Genomic DNA, 17493 nt, shown 5'->3' with positions numbered 1-17493 from the left:
CCCTCCCCTCCAGACAACCAAAATAGACCTAGCTGTATCTAATTTTTTTCCTCCAGTGCCAAATGTCAGAGAGAAGGAATGTAGATATTTTTCTCCTAGAAGAGTAACCTTTTTTCCTTCAAGGACTGATATAGCATAGCAATGAAGTCTTCCCTGCAAATGTAGCATCTATCACGAACTTGCTAAGTGGCCTTAGCTGGGCTTCGGTGCCTAGACTCCACTGGTTGGCAACCTTCAGTCTCGAAAGACTATTGTATAAGCCTCCAGCACCCAGTATTCCCAGGTGGTCTCCCATCCAAGTACTAACCAGGTCTGACCCTGCTTAGCTTTCGAGATCAGACGAGATCAGGCACGTGCAGGGCCTAGTCTCCCCAGTTTGCAAAATGGGTTAGTAAAACTGGTCTGCCTTACAAAATTATTGCCAAGGATTGTGGGGATATTGTTTTGTGAGGGCTTTTGAACACTAAGAAGCAGTACAGAAGATCTAATATTACTTGCCTTTGTATTAATATTTTAGTCTGTCAATGTGTTCCTTACTGTTTGGATCACAGTGTCAACAATTTTGTTGAATGAATCAGTGGCATACCGGGGGGGGCAAAGGGTGCAAAAGCCCAGGCACCAGGCACTTGGGGTGGGCTTCTTCCCACCACTGATTTTTCTGCATGGTCCAGAAGCACATCTTCCAGCTGCGCGAAAATCTCCGAGGTTCCATTGGAGCCAGTGCTATCTCCCCCTCCCCCTTTTTTCAAAGGCAGAAGGGAGGAGGCGGTGGCACAGACGTAATTGCAGTGATGATGATGTCACTGCAATTACTTCCACGTCAGGGAGTGGCAAATGGGGGAGGTGGCCACTGGTGGAAAAACTGCCAGGACCACCACTGGAATGAATGAATGAAACATTTATAAAGTGGTAGTGTATTTGATACATTATGTATGCACTTCACAGTTATCTCGCAACCCAAAATAATCCAGGAGGTGTTATGGAAATTAAACACCACAGGCCAGAACTTACGTGTTGTGGATGTTGCGTGGCTGCATCCTGACATCGGTTTCTCATCGGCTCCCTCTGCCTCTTTTTCTTCCCAGCAAATTTAGTGAAGTAGAATGTGGTGCAAGGTCAATATATTGTGCCTTTTCCTGCTAATGCTTGCTGTTGCCTGTTATAGTAGCGTGGCAGGGAAACTTTCCACATATTTCCACATAATATGTTGTGCACTTGACTTTTGTAATGGGGGGAAGTGGATTGGGGGGCAGGAAAATGTGTCAGCCATAAGGTCTAGTCCTGGTCACAAGTATGCTACTCGGAAAAGTCCTTTTGACCCAGAGTACCCCAGTATACACCAATCAGGCTGCTCTTCAATTGCAACGACAAAATATCTATTGCATTTCATGACCTCTTGCCCCCATTGTTTATGATTTTTTTTTCTTTCTCTCTGTGTGTGTACATGTGCATATATATACAATTAAAAATCTGAAACAAAAGTTTCCACCTTGAGGCAGTTGGTAACCATGGGAGGCTGATCTAAATCAAGACTGTAATGGGGGAAAAGAGTTTTTAACTACTCCCCCCCCCCCCCGAATCTTTTACTCCAACTCTACCTTCAAGTCTCAGGTCCTTGAAAGATACTTTAAGGTTAAATCTCAAGTCTGGGAGCCAACTTGAACAAAACAAAAAATGGAGGCGGGGGAATTTTAAATAAGTAGAAGATCAAGAAGACCTGCATAGTTAGGTTAGAAAAATCAAAACTCGCATCAAATGTGGCCATAGCTGATGAGTCCTGGAAAATGTGTTATGTTACTGAACTAAAGCCTGCAAGTCAGTCACTTAAAATGTATAAATTGTGAGTCGAGTGCATCATTTGTGTGGAGTCAGGTCCAAGTCGAGTCACTGAAGCAACTTGAGCCCGAGTCAATCAACTCGACTCTGGTTGGTTGGTTGGCAACCTTCAGTCTCGAAAGACTATGGTAGAAGCCTACAGCACCCGGTATTCCTAGGCGGTCTCCCATCCAAGTACTAATCAGGCCTGACCCTGCTTAGCTTCTGAGATCAGATGAGACTCTGCATCATTACTTTAACGTACCTCAAGACTTTGTTTTTAAGTAATGCTCTAATAGTAGCTGGTCAGATGCAAACCCACTGCAAGCAATCATGACCTCGTCATACCAAAAAGAAGCCAGTTAGCCTGGAACTTCTATTTTAGTGACTGTCTTCGAAACAAGAACATTCAAAACAACCCTGCTGTGTCACCCCATCCATCTTCCTGAAAGCCTGATCCCAGTGACGACTCGGCATTTTGGTTCCTCCCCCTTTCACTTAATTCATCATTTGTGCTTTGCAGTGGCACCAAGTTTTGGATAACAGATAAGGAATTCTTCACTATATACATAATTTCCAAGTTTGTTAGAGGATGATTGTCATGGACGGAGACTTTCTCTTTCTCGTTTAAGGTTGAGAAATGGCAGTGAAGCACCCAAAGCTGGGCTGGGCTATGTGATCAGCATCAACCCCCTCTCCCACCCAAGCACTGCAGCTCCAAGCTGAGCTCCATGCAGTATGGAGCTTGGCAACCCTGAAGCTTAGTGCTGATGCATAACATTGTCAGGCATCTGGAGAAGTCTCACAGGAAGAGACAGGGTCTGCCAGCAGGACAGACCCCTTACTGGGTGTACAGGTGATCAGCCAATTTACATGATGTGTCTGCTGCTGGATTGTAGTACTTAAGACTTTTGTACCACCTAAAAAATATTCCCCAGTATTTAAAAACAAAATTTCATCTACAAACTCAACTAGCCAAAGCCTTCTCCTTAGTGTGCTAGTTTTACATGCGCAGGGAATTCTCAGTTCTAATAGGGGAGCATTCAAGCATCTGGTTCTCAAGCTAGCAGCAGTGCAGACGAATAACACAAACATCATGTATGGTTGCTATTGGTTTGTAATGATCGTACTATTCTTTGTTTCCTCTTTGGGACCGAGAAACAGCATTGAAGCAAATTGGATCCCATAAGTCTTTACACACTGGGTCAAATAAGACCATACTTTCAACATGCAACTGTCCTTGGCTCATGTACCAGTGTGGGTTTCAGGGGCCAGCTGAGTGGGCCCTTGCGAGCTTATGGGTTTTTGGCCAGCACTCAACATTGGCCCTGTCTAGCTTGATCCTTTAGGTAAAAGTGAGGGATGATACAGATAAATGATTCAGTGTGGAACTTGGATCTGGGAATTTTCCCCTGATGAAAGTCCCACCTCTGCCCTGAAACTGTTGGGCAATCAAGGGAGAGATCATGTAGAATTAACTTGCCTCTAAAATTCCAGTTGAAGAAACTTGCAGAGGGTGTGTGTGTGTGTGTGTGTGTGTGTGTTTAATGCTTGCCATGATTCCACACAAGGTGAATGTAGCTTTCTTTCCGAAGGTTAAAATAATAAGCTGTTTAGCAGGGAGGGGTTATTTATGGTTCCCCAGACTTCAGATTGGCCACTATAGGAAACAGGATGCTGGGCTAGATAAGCCTTTGGTCTAGTCCAGGTAGGCTCTTCTCATGTTCCGTGCATACAGTGTACCTTGCTGGATGAGGGCTGCTTGCTAACTTTAACAGTGTTAATGTTAAACAAGCCTGATCAAGGTCATGCTTTGGGAAAAGGGGGGTAAACCCTTACACCCAGCACAGTCCCATTCTGAATTCTCTTACTGCCCCACCATGGCTGCTGAAAAGCTATAGTTTGTGTTAATGGAGAGCTTTTTTCCCCTGGGAAATAGCTAAGGGGAGCACAATCAGGACCACTCCAAGAATTACAGCAGTGGTTTTCAAACTCTCCAGGAGAGTTTGAGCCACTGTAAGTTCTTGCGGGGGCGGGTTGGGGAGACAGCGGGGGTGGGTGGAAGGCAGCGGTGCGATCCCCAGGATCGCACCACTCAGGGGGTTGCAGGGGCTTGGGAGCACTTACCCAAGCCTCCTGCAGCCTCCCCAGGGTGCAGGGAGCCCGGTGCGAACCTTTGTTAGAGCTCCCTGCAGCAGTGAATGTAAAAGCGGAGCGATCGCGCCCCACCTCTGCTAAAGCAGAAGTGGAGCGCGATAGCTCCTGGGGATCACGCCGCTGCCTCCATGCTGCCCCTGCCCCTTAAGGGGGCAGAGGCCAGGGCCCACAGGCTGGGGTGTTGTGATGCCCCAGTTTGAAAAGCCCTGGATTACAATATTTTACAAGCTCAATTGTGGATAGAACGTGATCACCTTTGGCAATCTCAGACATTAATTTGCCTCTTTGCATTTCTAAAAATGAAATACAGTCAAAAATTGTAGTTGTCTTATTCTTAGTGAAAAGAATCTTCTCTTTTCTCTCTCATGCTAAAGACGTCTTTACTTAAACATTCTTTGGCTATTCTTGCTCTACATTCTGGCAAAAATCCATGAAAGGGATTAAAGAGATATTAAACTTTTGTGACTTAAAAAAAAAAAAACAAATAGAAATGATTTCAGCAGAATGTTTTGTCCTTCAAATGAGTTTCATTATCATTTTTGTCTAAAATCAGCTTTTTCACTTTTTTCTCCTTTTTTAAAGCTTTTTTTCAGAAAAGCTTCATTTTGAGATTTTACCCTCTTCTGCTTTTATGCAAACTGGTCTGGTGTCCCCATTTATAATATAAAATAACACAACTACAAGGAGTTCCTCATTATCTGCGGGGGTTCCATTCCGGAACCCCCCACAGTTGACTGAAACCGCAGATACTGGTGAACTCTGGAGGCAATGGGAGCTCGGAGGGGATCTCCAGAGGGTGCTCTAAGCCTTAGAATGAAATTTTTTTTACAAAAAAACTGGAATTAACTTTTTTTTCATTCTAGGGCTAAGTCTGAGCCTGGCAGAGGCTGCAAGAGTTCCCCTTGCCACCAGAGGGGGCATTTGCCCCGGGTGTGCATGGGAAAACCCACAGATCTGATTCATAGATAAGTGAATTTGCGGATATGGGGGCCCCCTGTAACTAGGAATGTGACAGAGTTCATCGCATTATGAGAGGTTTGGAAAAAGTGGATACAAAATTTTTTTCTCCCTCTCATTAGCCATTGGAGTCGCACATTGGAGTCGCAATTGGAGTCGCACATGGAATTGTGAAATGGAATTGTAGATTCAATGAAAAAATAACAAAATACTACTTTACACAGCACATAATGTATGGAATTTGCCTCCTTATGATGTGGTGGTGGCCATTAGCACAGATTCTTTGTTATATTTGATGTAAATAATTAAAAGGAGGTTAGTCATAGGAGGTACATTCATCACAGGCTATGAGTTGTAATTGCCACATGGAACTTTTGGTTCAGAAGCAGGATGTTACATCACATGTAGCTACACCACATGTTGGTGGGGCACAACAGAGGAGAAGGCCATTTGTCCCAGTTTTGGGTGCATCTTGTTGGCCACCGTGGGAAGCAAAATAATGAACTAGGTGGTCTGATCCAGGATGGCTCTTATTAAGGAAATAGGAAGTGTCTTAGCATGTTATTTTTTTTGTTTGTTTCAGTCCTCCTCTAGACGTGCTGGTCTCTGCTGTACAAACTGTCATACAACCAATACGACACTCTGGAGGCGGAATGCAGAAGGGGAGCCCGTCTGCAATGCTTGTGGATTGTACATGAAACTCCATGGGGTAAGGAGCTGGCTTCTAAACCCATGCCACAGAAGAGAGCGACCAAAATGACTGGTGGGCTGGGGCATCTCCCTTAAGAGGAAAAGCTACAGCAATTGGGGCTCTTCAGTCTAGAAAAAAGGTGCCTGAAGGGGGACATTATTGAGACATACAAAATTATGCAGGGGATGGAGATAGTGGATAAAGGGATGTTCTTTTCCTTTTCCCACAACACCAGAACCAGGGGACAGCCACTAAAATTGAAGAAAGAAAAGAAAAAAGAAAATATTTCTTTAGCCAGCATATAATCAATCTGGGAACTCCTTGCCACAAGATGTGGTGATAGTATCTGGCCTAAATGCCTTTAAAAGGAGATCGATCAGATTTATGGTGGAAAAGTCCATCACAAGTTACAAGACACGATGACTATATACAGCCTCCTGGTTTTAATAATAATAATAATAATAATAATAATAATAATAATAATAATAATAAATACAGGTATTTATATTCTGCCTTTCTTGGTCGTCAGATTTCTCCTCAGACTTTAATTCAAGGTGGTTTACATAGGCAGGCAATACTAAATCCCAATAGGGATTTTTACAATTGAAGAAGGTTCTGTCTTTCAAGAACCACAACATTTCAGATGGATCTTTTATGATCTGGTATCACATTCTGGCCTCCATTTTCCTCCCACACAGGCTGACAGCAGCCAAAGTGCAGGTGGAATAACTCGGCTAGGCTTGTCAGCTGCTTCAAGGTCGCACGGTGCCAGTGGCATCAAACTGGCGACCTTCGGATGTTATCTTCAGGCAAATGGAGGCTCTACCCTCTAGACCAGACCTCCTGCCCTCCTTTTAGAAGTAGGCTACCTCAGAATGCTAAAAGTAAGGGAGTAGCAACAGGATACAGTTGTTGTGTGTGCTCCCTGAGGCATCTGGTGGGCCACTGTGAAACACAGGAAGCTGGACTCGATGGGCCTTTGGCCTGATCCAGCAGGGCTTATGTTCTTAAGGAGAACTTTGCTGTCCACACTGAGCTCAGTGAAGATTGTACACTTCAGGTTCACTGGCACAAATGGCTGGAGGCCCCATGTGCATGACATCACTCCCAGGTGCTCTGCCGGAGAACATAAATCAGCAGTGGGGGCGGAGGATAGTGGGCAGTTTGGGGTGGGAAGTGGGCTAGGCAGAGGATAGTAGTGCACACCAAGATCCAACCCCCCTTTTCCTCTCCCTGAATTGCTCCCAGAGACTCCTCAGCTCCTCAGCAAAATAGCTGGCATAGGCCTGAGGAGACCATTTGGAGGCCAGGCAGCCTATGGAGATGTAAGAAAAAGTTTTACTTACCTTTTCTGGGCCTCCTAGGTCCCCCTGCCCATAGCATGTAGTGCATCGGCTGCATGCCACAGTCTCACAGGAGATAGAATTGGGCCAAAGATCCGCTTCCTGAAAACATGAGCATTGGATACGTTTGACACCCCATCCCACTTTCTGCACCATCCCCTGCTGCTAGCCACAAGGTGCCTAGACTGTGCCTACACGGGTGGCTTTCTGCATTACACAGTATTATACTTTTCAGAACTAACCATAGCAAACAGCTTTAATGAATCCATTTACCTCAATACAGTACTGCTCAGATGGATAGTTTTTATTTGTCCCCCAATAACACTAACAAAGCAGTAGGACAGACCTATTAAAACAAAGATCAGGTGAGATCCAAGCCATGCCCCCAAGGCTGCATTTTATGCCAGATATCAAGTTCATCTGACTTCCGTACTAATTTATTTGGAAGGGGGGCATATTCATTAATACATTTAGAACTGAGGGGTTAGTTCCCCTCCTTCAAAAATCCATGGCTAAATCAAATCTGTGTCACATTTGGAACAAGTTTCATGTGAAACTTTGATCTGAAAATATGAGCTCTTTTGAGGTTTTGGAAAAATCAAATCCATGTAGCAACATCAAATATAAAGTCTCCTAAGCCAATCATTCTCATGCCTTTCTGCGCCACAACCCACTGTGGTCCTCCACGGTGGATTATGACGCAATGCTCCTGGTAGTGCTGGAATGCTTATCGGGAGGCCTCTTCCAAGTCGCACCAGGCCTGCGACCCACTCTCTTGGCCCACAGAAGTGACCAGAAGCTACTTCTGGTGAAACCGGTAGTTGCATCCCATGGCATTACCAGGAGCATTGTGTCAGGCCCACCGCACATGGGTTTGCAACACAACCCACAGTTTGGAAAATGCTGCCCTTGCATGTTAAAATGCCCACGTTTTAAATTGCATTCTGTCCCTCTGTTCCTCAGGGTGGAATACATGGTTCCACCCTGCATTCCACATGGAATACAAGGTGGAATACAGTGTTAGTGTGCAAGGGAGGGTACCAGAATGAGGTCTCTTGTTATCTGGTGTGCTCCCTGGGGCATTTGGTGGGCCGGTGTGAGATACAGGAAGCTGGACTAGATGGGCCTATGGCCTGATCCAGTGGGGCTGTTCTTATGTTCGCCTTTTCCATTTTGTCCTCTAGTTTTTATTTAGCACTCTATCTACTTTTCAACAGTTTAGAGAGGCCTGGTCCCAGGTCCCCCCAAAATGTTCCCCTCTAAAATGCTACACAGGGAGAATCGAGGAAAGGGAACAAGTTGAAGGCAGAACAGATAGGGAAGAATATGTGTATAGTTCAGTTACTTATACTTCGGCCTTCTATCAAACCAGATGTGTGTGCTTTTGACTCTTTAATGTCTGTTTTTTATGAACAGTGCTAGGCTGTGTGTGCAAAATGGTTCAGTATCACAGTGCAGGGTAGGGAGGCTTTGGTTAACACCAACCATGGTGTCTAGCTAAAGCCCCCTACCTCTGCACCACAGTTGGATCATTTCATGTGTGCACACACATGATGTTTAGAAAAAGAGACATAAATTAAAGGGACCAAAGCATGCATTTATGTGCACCCTCCCCCTAAGTCATACAGTGATACTGAAGAGTTGTGCAAAAGGCTCAGTTCCCCCTTTTGTTTCTTTCATCTATCATTTCTTTAGACAGAAACTCTCCTCTTCCTCTATCTTTGCATGTTTTAGTCTGCAAAAGGCAATGTGTTTTGGATAGCACTATGTAAAAACCACCACGCTTCTCCCAAGGAATATATTTTCAAATGTTACAATCAAAAGTACAACTGGTGGATGCACACCAATTTGCGAGAAATTGCAGGCAAGCTCTCTTTCAGTGCTTGAGTGTTGTTGTTAATTCACTTTTCAACCAAAAAAAATTCCCAAAGTGGTTTACAGACAAATATGAAAAGATGAACCATTAACCTTCATACTCTCTAAGAATGAAGTGGCAGTTATTTTAAAATTGGGAAGAGAAGCCTAAATGGGCTTTTCTGCAGTTGTTGGAAGGCATAAAAACATAGTTTCAGATCTAGACTCCAATTCATCCATCCAGAGCTAGGAGAGTATCCCAGTCCTAGGGTCCAAAAAGAAATTTATCTTATGACAATTTCTTTTAAGCTCGGGGGAGGAGGGAAAAAACTCAGAAATAAAAAATATTTTTCAGGAAGTTCTCCAAACATTGTGCTTCATGCATCTGTTCGCCAAGGACTGCTATGAGAAAAATAGCTCCTGTGAAGGCCAAGGCCAGCACATGTATTGCGCAAACTGCAGTGGATACAAAGAGAAAAACTGTGTGTGTGTGTGTGTGTGTGTGTGTGTGTGTGTGTGTGTGTGTGTGTGTGTGTGTGTAAAGGCAGATTTAAACCGGTTCTGACTATTCTTGCCATTTTTGATATAAAGGTACCAAGACCTCTGGCAATGAAAAAGGAAAGCATTCAAACGAGGAAGAGGAAACCAAAAAATATTACCAAAGGCAAATCCTCAACAGGTACATTTTCATGTATCTCTTTCTTTCTCCTCCTCCCCTCCTACCATTTTAATAGTGCAACTAAGAATCCATGTGCTTGCACAACTGTGATGATACAGGTGTCAGCAAATCCACACTGTGCATTCCTTGCTGTGACTACAAGCTATTAGAAATGAATTTTTCCCTGAGCATGCCACTGTAAAGGCTTAGAGCTGACGCAGGTTCAAGGAGACCCATTGCAGAGCAGGAAACTTACAGAGAAGTAAGGGGCAGTGGCATCACTGGGGGGGGGGCTGCAGGCCAAACCTGGTGATGCCAACGGGGGTGACACCACTACTGGCCCAAAATTTTTTTAATCTTGGTATTTTCAAATAATACCATCTTGTTATATATCAGTGGTTCTCAAACTTTTCAGCTCTAGGACCCACTTTTTAGAATGAGAATCTGTTGGGAAGTTGTGCCATAACCAGAAGTGACATCATCAAGCAGGAAATTTTTAACAATCCTAGACTGCAATCCTATCCACACTTACACAGGAGTAAGCCTAATTGACTATCGTTGTTAAAAACATATACATAGTAGCCTTTTAAAAGTACGGATTTGTGACATTTCCCCAAATTCAGTCACATACCATGGTAGTATCAAGTCTAATATATTAAACATAAAATACTGAAATGAATGGGGACCCACCAGAAATTGGCTTACTACCTACCTAGTGGGTCCCGACCCACAGTTTGAGAAACAGTGTTATTTATCAATTGATGTATAATTTCATGCACAATGCAGTGAAACATGTTGAAATCTCTTTCTATCAAACGTTATGGTTGGCATCCTTCAGTCTCGAAAGACTATGGTATAAGCCTACAGCACCTGGTATTCCCAGGCAGTCTCCCATCCAAGTACTAACCAGGCCTGACCCTGCTTAACTTCTGAGATCAGATGAGATCGGGCATGGAAAGACTATGGTAGCAAAAAAAAAAAAAAAACAGCAGGGGCGGGGCAATGGAACATCACCATGCCCTCTGTCCCATCCACTGCATGGGAGGAGGTCCATCATAGGAGTGACGCGTTAGCCTCCTGCATCAGGTGACACAAACCTTAGCTACGCCACTGGTAAGGGGATTTAAATCCCCTCTTCACTCTGAAGCCCACCCGCCCCCACCCAGAAATAGCATACCTGTTTTTGGCAGGGCTGCACTAGTAGAGGGAGGGAAGGACAGGATTGGGCTATTAATCTCTGGCATCTCCAGGGAGACCTGAGAAAAATCCTGAAACATTGGGGAGTAGCCACCAGTCATTGTAAACCAGTGGTTCGCAAGCGTTTAGCACCAGGACCCACTTTTTAGAATGAGAATCTGTCAGGACCCACCGGAAGTGATGTCATGACCAGATGTGACATCATCAAGCAGGAACATTTTTCACAGTCCTCGGCTGGAATCCTACCACACTTACCCAGAAGTGACTATCAACATTAAAAGCATATATATAGTAGCCTGTTAAAAGTACAGATCTGTAACATTTCCACAAATGCAGTCACAGACCAGTCTAATATATTAAAAAATAAAATATTGAAATGAATGGGGACCCACCTGAAATTGGCTTGCGACCTACCTAGTGGGTCCCGACTCACAGTTTGAGAAACACTGGTGTAGACAATTCTGAGCTAGGCGGACCAGTTGTCTGGGACACTATAAGGAAGCTTCCTTTGTATAGAAGCAAGAGCTGTGTGATGCCTGGTCTGGGACAACATGGTCAGGAAAAGTTCTGAAGGAGATGAAAGTTATTCCTGAATAAGTACTGCTGCTGTTGATGTGATCTGCTTCATGCCTTGTTAATGTACAAACCACCATCTTTCAGGGTCTACAGCTTCAACCACCAATTCCCCTTCTTCCATTACAAACTCTGAAAGCACCGTCACTTTAAAAACAGAGCCTGCTGTGACATCGCAATATCCAGGACAATCAATAGTGTCAGCTTCCCAGGTAAAGTACCATGGGAACACTTAGGGTCCAATCCTAGAGACACCCAGTGCTGGCGCTGGGCCCTAGCGTCAGTGCTGGGTGCCGTAAACATACTGTAAAGCACCTTTACAGCACTAGGCAAGTAAGGAGCACTGGCGCTGGGCCCAGGACCGGCACAAAGAGGACACATCACCACCGGGGATAAGTGCAACTGCCAAGTGGTAGTGTGGCCTCTAGGGCAGGAGAGGAGTGGGGGGAGGAACCAGGGTAGGAGGGAGACAGGATTTGACCCTGTCTCTAGTGGTGAAAACCACAAGGGGCCTTATGTACATTATACCTTAAGGACTGTTCAGATGCCTCCTGCCATTTGTATAACTAAAGCTCACTGGCCTTGCCTCAATCCGATTTCATCAGCCAGCCTAATATTTTGGTTTCAGGGCTGTGGCTGCCAGATTAAAAAATGGAACGTCCCTGAAAATGTCACATTTGAATGGTGATAAATTCAGTAATTTCCTTACTGGCATTCCTTGCAGGGTTCGAGCCAGTCGGAAGATGCCCTGGCAGACGGCCACACCCAGTTCAAGTACGAACCAGAAGAGTATGCCTTCTCTTCGGCCAGCATGCCCCAGCAATCAGGACTGAGCGTTCCCCTTCGCCAAGACTCGTGGTGTGCATTGGCGCTGGCTTAGAAATCAGTCTTCCATTTTTAAATTAAACACTCTGTAGATCAACCTTTGTTTCTAGGAGGTTGGCGGATAGCGGACAAATGGAACTTCCTGCCGTAGTACATTTGGGTCTGAAAGGCTTCCTGTAATCACCACAGTTCTATGTTTATAAAGGCAGATTTCTTTTTTCCATGGAGGGTGCGTCATTTGAACATCAATTTTGAGTGTGGTATCATGCATTCTTCTTGATTCATCCAACTCTTCTGGTACTTGGTTCTCTAAATGCTTTTACTCTTATCCGTACCAATCAAGAGCAGGAGAAAGCAGGACTTCTGTTCTCAGAAGGAGGTCTCTGTCTTCCCCGTGATCCACCCTAAAGAAATAAATCCCAGAATCTATGTTTTATTCACAGTGATTTTTCCCTCTCATGACTCCCTTGTGTGCAATTTTACTCCACTTCCCAATAAAGACTATGATAGAATGTGGCACCAAGTACCTTAATTTTATTAAAATGTAAACAGTGTTTCTTTCCTAATGTTTATTGGCAGTGGTGAGGCAAAGAGGAGGAAAAAAAAAATGTCCTCTGTTTTAAAGGATTTTCCTGTTTTATATTAAAGACAATCATCCTAATAGTGTGGTAGCTTCTGGAGTGTCTAATTTATCACCATTAAAAAGAAGTCAGGCATTGAAACTCTCTTGCTCTGCTCTTCCAAGTGCAACTCTCCTGGGGGACAAGTCTTTCTCTCTTATAAAGAAAAGCAGAGCCCAACCTTCTGTCACTCCCCATTGTGACCAAGAGTCAGATGTAGATGAAAGGGTAAAAGTAAGGCTATATAGAAGGGAGCAGGCTTGGTTCTCTAGTTCAGCATTTCTCAAACTCTGGAGTTTGAAAATGTAATAAGTGTTTGCAGAGGTGGGAGTGGTGCTCCCGCCATCCCCCACCCCCTTAAAGGGGCAGAGGTAGTGTTTCTCGGGCTGGTGGGTCATGACCCACCAGTTTGAGAACCACTTCTCTAGTCTATTCTAATGCCAACAAGAGCAGGGAGCATGTATAGCCCCACCCCACCTCACACTCACTCTGATATAAATAAATGGCGACCATTCATCCCTAATGCGCTATACTTGAGAACACTGTTGAAGGACCTTTGTCTTGATACTGCCCGTTAGCCCCTGCTAACTGGGTAAGGGGCACTTTTTCAAGTGGGTGCTCCTCTTTTATTTAGAAGAGGGAGAGCAACTGCCCCCCCCCCAGCAGTGCCTTTTCTAGTGGCTGCCTGCTGGTGTTCTTTTGCATCTTTTTAGATTGTGAGCCCTTTTGGAACAGGGAGCCATTAATTATTCGATTTTTCTCTGTAAACCTCTTTGTGAACTTTTTGTTGAAAAGCAGTTTATAAATACTGTTAATAATAATACTGAGTGGTCCAGCCCTCACTGACAGGCATCCTATATGTGCATGTGCACAGAGATGTACTGCATGGATGCAAACTCAAAGAGTTCTTTCAGTCTGCAGGTTCCTCCTCCACACATGACACCCTTCATTGGTGTGGCTTTTTGTTAATACACAAAGAGGTACCAAGTAACCCAAATGGATAAAACCGGGTTTCTAAACCCTCATGTAAGCTGCGGTAGAGTGCGGTGCACCCCCCCTAGCAACGCCACCGCCCCAAAGAAAATGCCATTTTAAAGCATGGAGGCTGTTGCTTGCCATTTGAAAACATTTTGGGTGAACAATTCATGTCAGAACCCCAGTTCTGTGGGTGTCTCCAGCTGGCCCTCCTTGCAAGAACTCCAAGAACACATACCCCAAGTCATGAAGTATTGGGAACAGAGGAATGGTTGCAGGCAGATTCCTTGGCTATTTCTCTACTGGAAGTTGTTTTTTTTTTATAACATGCGGGGTCTGCACTGTGGCCTGAAGTGGCACAGTCCATTCTACCACTACCACCACCCCAGCATAATGCTACCACATTCTACCGAATGTGTCGAGCTAGCCTAATTCTACATGCAAAATCTGGATTGTCATTCCCACGTCATGCATTTCAGACCAAACACAATTATTCCACAGGTGTCCCAATATCTATAGGAGTCCCAATATCTATAGTAGTAGCTATAGTAAATTTTTATGATTTAAAAAGTCATCTTTTAAAGTACATTTTGTTAAGGTGTTTGGAACAAACAAAAGACACTTCTGTTCATACAAGACTGTAATTTTTGCTGATTTCCTCCTTCCTGCTGGAGTCCCACCCTGATCCCATCCCACATCATTACAGATCTCCAACCTTAAGAACATAAGAACAGCCCCACTGGATCAGGCCATAGGCCCATCTAGTCCAGCTTCCTGTATTTCACAGCAGCCCACCAAATGCCCCAGGGAGCACACCAGATAACAAGAGACCTCATCCTGGTGCTCTCCCCTACATCTGGCATTCTGACTTAACCCATTCCTAAAATCAGGAGGTTGCGCATACCTATTATTAACCTTCAGGAACAGTTTGGAGGGGATGGGTACAGAAAACCACTGTTCTGCAGAAGTTTACTGGTGGCAGTTAAAATTGATAGTACTTGAGGGTGGATTTTAATTTTAATCTCTAATATATCCAAGTGTAGGCCTCTGAAACTTTCTGACTCCCCTTTGCCCATTCCTTAACCTGAAATAGTGCCCTTGGCTTTAAATACACTTTGGCAACTGCTAGCTTTCTACACAAGTGGAGTGAGCATATTGCTGTACACTGACCTCTGCCTTCTTTCTATCCAACATCTGTAAATGGTGAAGATTTCTGGATAGAGGCAGGAACCCATTTTGGTGAGTCCAGAGACATTATAGTTTACTGCAGTGTTGTTCACCCAGTGTGCCATGGCACATTGGTGTGCTGTGAATGGTGTACAGATATGCCACGAGAGTTTGGGGGAGGATCATTTATTAGTAGGACCTTTGGGGGATGTGAACCTTCCACCAGTAGCACAGTGTGCCTTGTCCATTGTCAGAAAACTGATGGTGTGGCTTGACAATTTTAGCACCTTGTCAATGTGCCGTGAGATGAAAGAGGTTGAAAATTGCTAGTTTACTCTTATTACCAACTATTGAAGCTCGATCCCCCAAAAAGGAAGAAAAAGAAGTAAGAGGGTGGTGGAGTGTCATGAATTCATCTCAACCCCTTGTCAAGTCCCTTTGCTGCAATACAGCACTAGCTATTTATAATCAGGAAGTTGTCAAGGAATAACCCATTAATACAGAGACAAGCTGGTATAGGGCTTCCTGAACTGGTTGTTTCCCTGTCAAAGAGAATTATGTCACTTCTTTTCTAATGTAGGATGCTCACAAGGTCAGAGTGAGGTTCCCAAAAGGAAACCAATGCCCTTTGTGAATTATGGAGCCATGAGTCATATTGGGTGGGTTGAAGCCCAGCGAGGGAAAGTATATATAGGCTGTGGAGGCAGAATAAAGTTGAGTGTGGTCTGATAATACCCATTCAGGAGAGGTCAGACAATGGCTTGAGTCGCACATGACTCAGCAAGTCTATTGGCTACACTGAATACTGGTCAAGTGTGTGATATGAAGGCCCCATTTCACAGTGTGGAATGGGGCAGCTGAAAAGAGTGTCTCGGGTGTGGAGAGGAATCCGTGGGCACTAGGGCTAAAAAAAAAAAAAAAAAGAGTATAACAAGCTATTGAGGCAGTAGCAGACTCATCTGTGAAAGTGAAGCAGCAGATAGTGGGGGCCAAAGGTTGCTAATGGGAATAGAAAAGGGGGGCTTTGGCTGGGCAATAGAAATTCAGTTGAGAAAGGACCAAAGATGAGAGGAGGTCCTGCTGCTATTGCAGTTGAAGTGGTGGATGTCAAAGGAGGTGAAGGGGGTGCTGTGAACCACTTCACTGAGGTTTTTCCCATCACCAGAGTTGTTTTAGTATTGTCTTTTTAAAATAACACCTTCCCTTTTGTATGCTTGGAGTATTTTTTTTGTTCTGTTCTACATCTTGTCTCCTACATTTGGCACCTCCATCCTCCCCTGGGAGCTGCATTTGATAGTCCTAATCAGGGGCATAGCCAGAGGGCTTTGTAAAGCGCTATGTTTTGTAGGGAGTCTCACTGCAGCGTGCAAGCAGCCTCTCCCCCTCCTCTTCGGAGCCCTTCTGGGTGGTGAGAGCAAAACAGTGGCAAGAGTCTGGCTCCATTGGGGAGGAGCTGCTCACATGCTGTGGTGAGCCTCCCTGCAAAACTTAGCACTTTGCACTCCCTCTAGCTATGCCACTGGTCCTAAAGTTACAGGAAAGCAGCTTCTAAAGCGAGGGGAGATACGTCAACATTTATTACAAATATTAAGGGGAGATGCATCTCCATAAAACCAAGGGGGCATGTGACAGAGATACTGGATAGCACATGGAATATGCTGCAACAATTACATAAGCAAAACAAAAAAAAATGCTAGATGTATAATGCTAAGAGAGCTCTTTACGTTTAACAACCAAGTCACAACTGTAACACAATGATGCATTCAGACAATAGGCAAAAGTGTGTTTTAAACATTGCGTGTATGTGTGTGTGACCCTGATGGCATGAGTCATTTTCCAAGGCAGGCACAGAGACCCAAAACTCCGCCTAGAGCCTGACACCGATGGCTCCAGTCGGGTTATTTATGGACTGATGGTAAACGCAATCCATAAGTTTACGGCTTGACAAAAGATGACAACATGCAAAGAAATGAAACAGTTGCTCTGCAAGTCTGACGTACTGCTGAGCGGGTGAGCAGAGGCCTAGTTGCAAGGCTCATCTTTCACACCTGAGCATTTCCCACCCCTACCCCCCAGGTGAATTTCACATGTTCAGTCTACCAGCCCTCATGCATTCCCACAGTCAATTTTGCAAGTTAATCTCCAGTTTTACAAATCAAAGAGCCCACTTTCTCTTATGGTCTGCCAACCAGTCAAAAAATGATAGTTGATGAATTGATATTGTTTTAGTGGAATTTCCATATGATTGAAACAATTTTTTTAAAAAGCAACACTTGGTTTTGGGTGATACATGTATGTGTCACAGCAGGGACCCATTTATGAAAAAACTGGGGATGATTACTGTCTTAGAAGATGCATTTCCCCTTCATTTTTCTCAAAGGAGTGAAAGCCTCTCCTAAGATGGTACCTGCCACCTCTAGTTTGTGAGAATCACGTAATTTTTTTAAACTTTTTTTCCCCCAAGGACTAATCCAGGATGATTTTTCATTAATTAAAAGTTTTTCATCTGTTAATCTAACCCAGTGGTTCTCAAACATTTAGCACCGGAACCCACTTTTTAGAATGAGAATCTGTCATGGCCCACCGGAAGTGATGTCATGATCAGAAGTGGCATAATCAAGCAGGAAAATTTTTAACAATCCTAGGCTGCAATCCTACCCA

General features: G+C 44.3%; 1 protein-coding gene across 2 annotated transcripts in view; it reads left to right on the top strand.

Annotated features, from left to right (window-relative positions):
• Nucleotides 1-12586, top strand: part of GATA5 (GATA binding protein 5) — a 59931-nt gene extending 47345 nt beyond the window's left edge. For both annotated transcript variants that reach the window (XM_066626534.1, XM_066626533.1), the window contains exons 4-7: nt 5513-5638; nt 9409-9496; nt 11333-11457; nt 11970-12586. In XM_066626534.1, coding sequence (XP_066482631.1) covers nt 5513-5638; nt 9409-9496; nt 11333-11457; nt 11970-12125 — 495 coding nt within the window. In that variant the 3' untranslated portion in view covers nt 12126-12586. The remainder of the gene's footprint in view (nt 1-5512; nt 5639-9408; nt 9497-11332; nt 11458-11969) is intronic.
• The last annotated feature ends 4907 nt before the right edge of the window (nt 12587-17493 follow it).

This window comes from Tiliqua scincoides, chromosome 4 (assembly GCF_035046505.1).
Source record: "Tiliqua scincoides isolate rTilSci1 chromosome 4, rTilSci1.hap2, whole genome shotgun sequence".
NCBI classification, from domain to species: domain Eukaryota; kingdom Metazoa; phylum Chordata; class Lepidosauria; order Squamata; family Scincidae; genus Tiliqua; species Tiliqua scincoides.
This window is presented reverse-complemented; position numbering and strand designations above follow the sequence as displayed.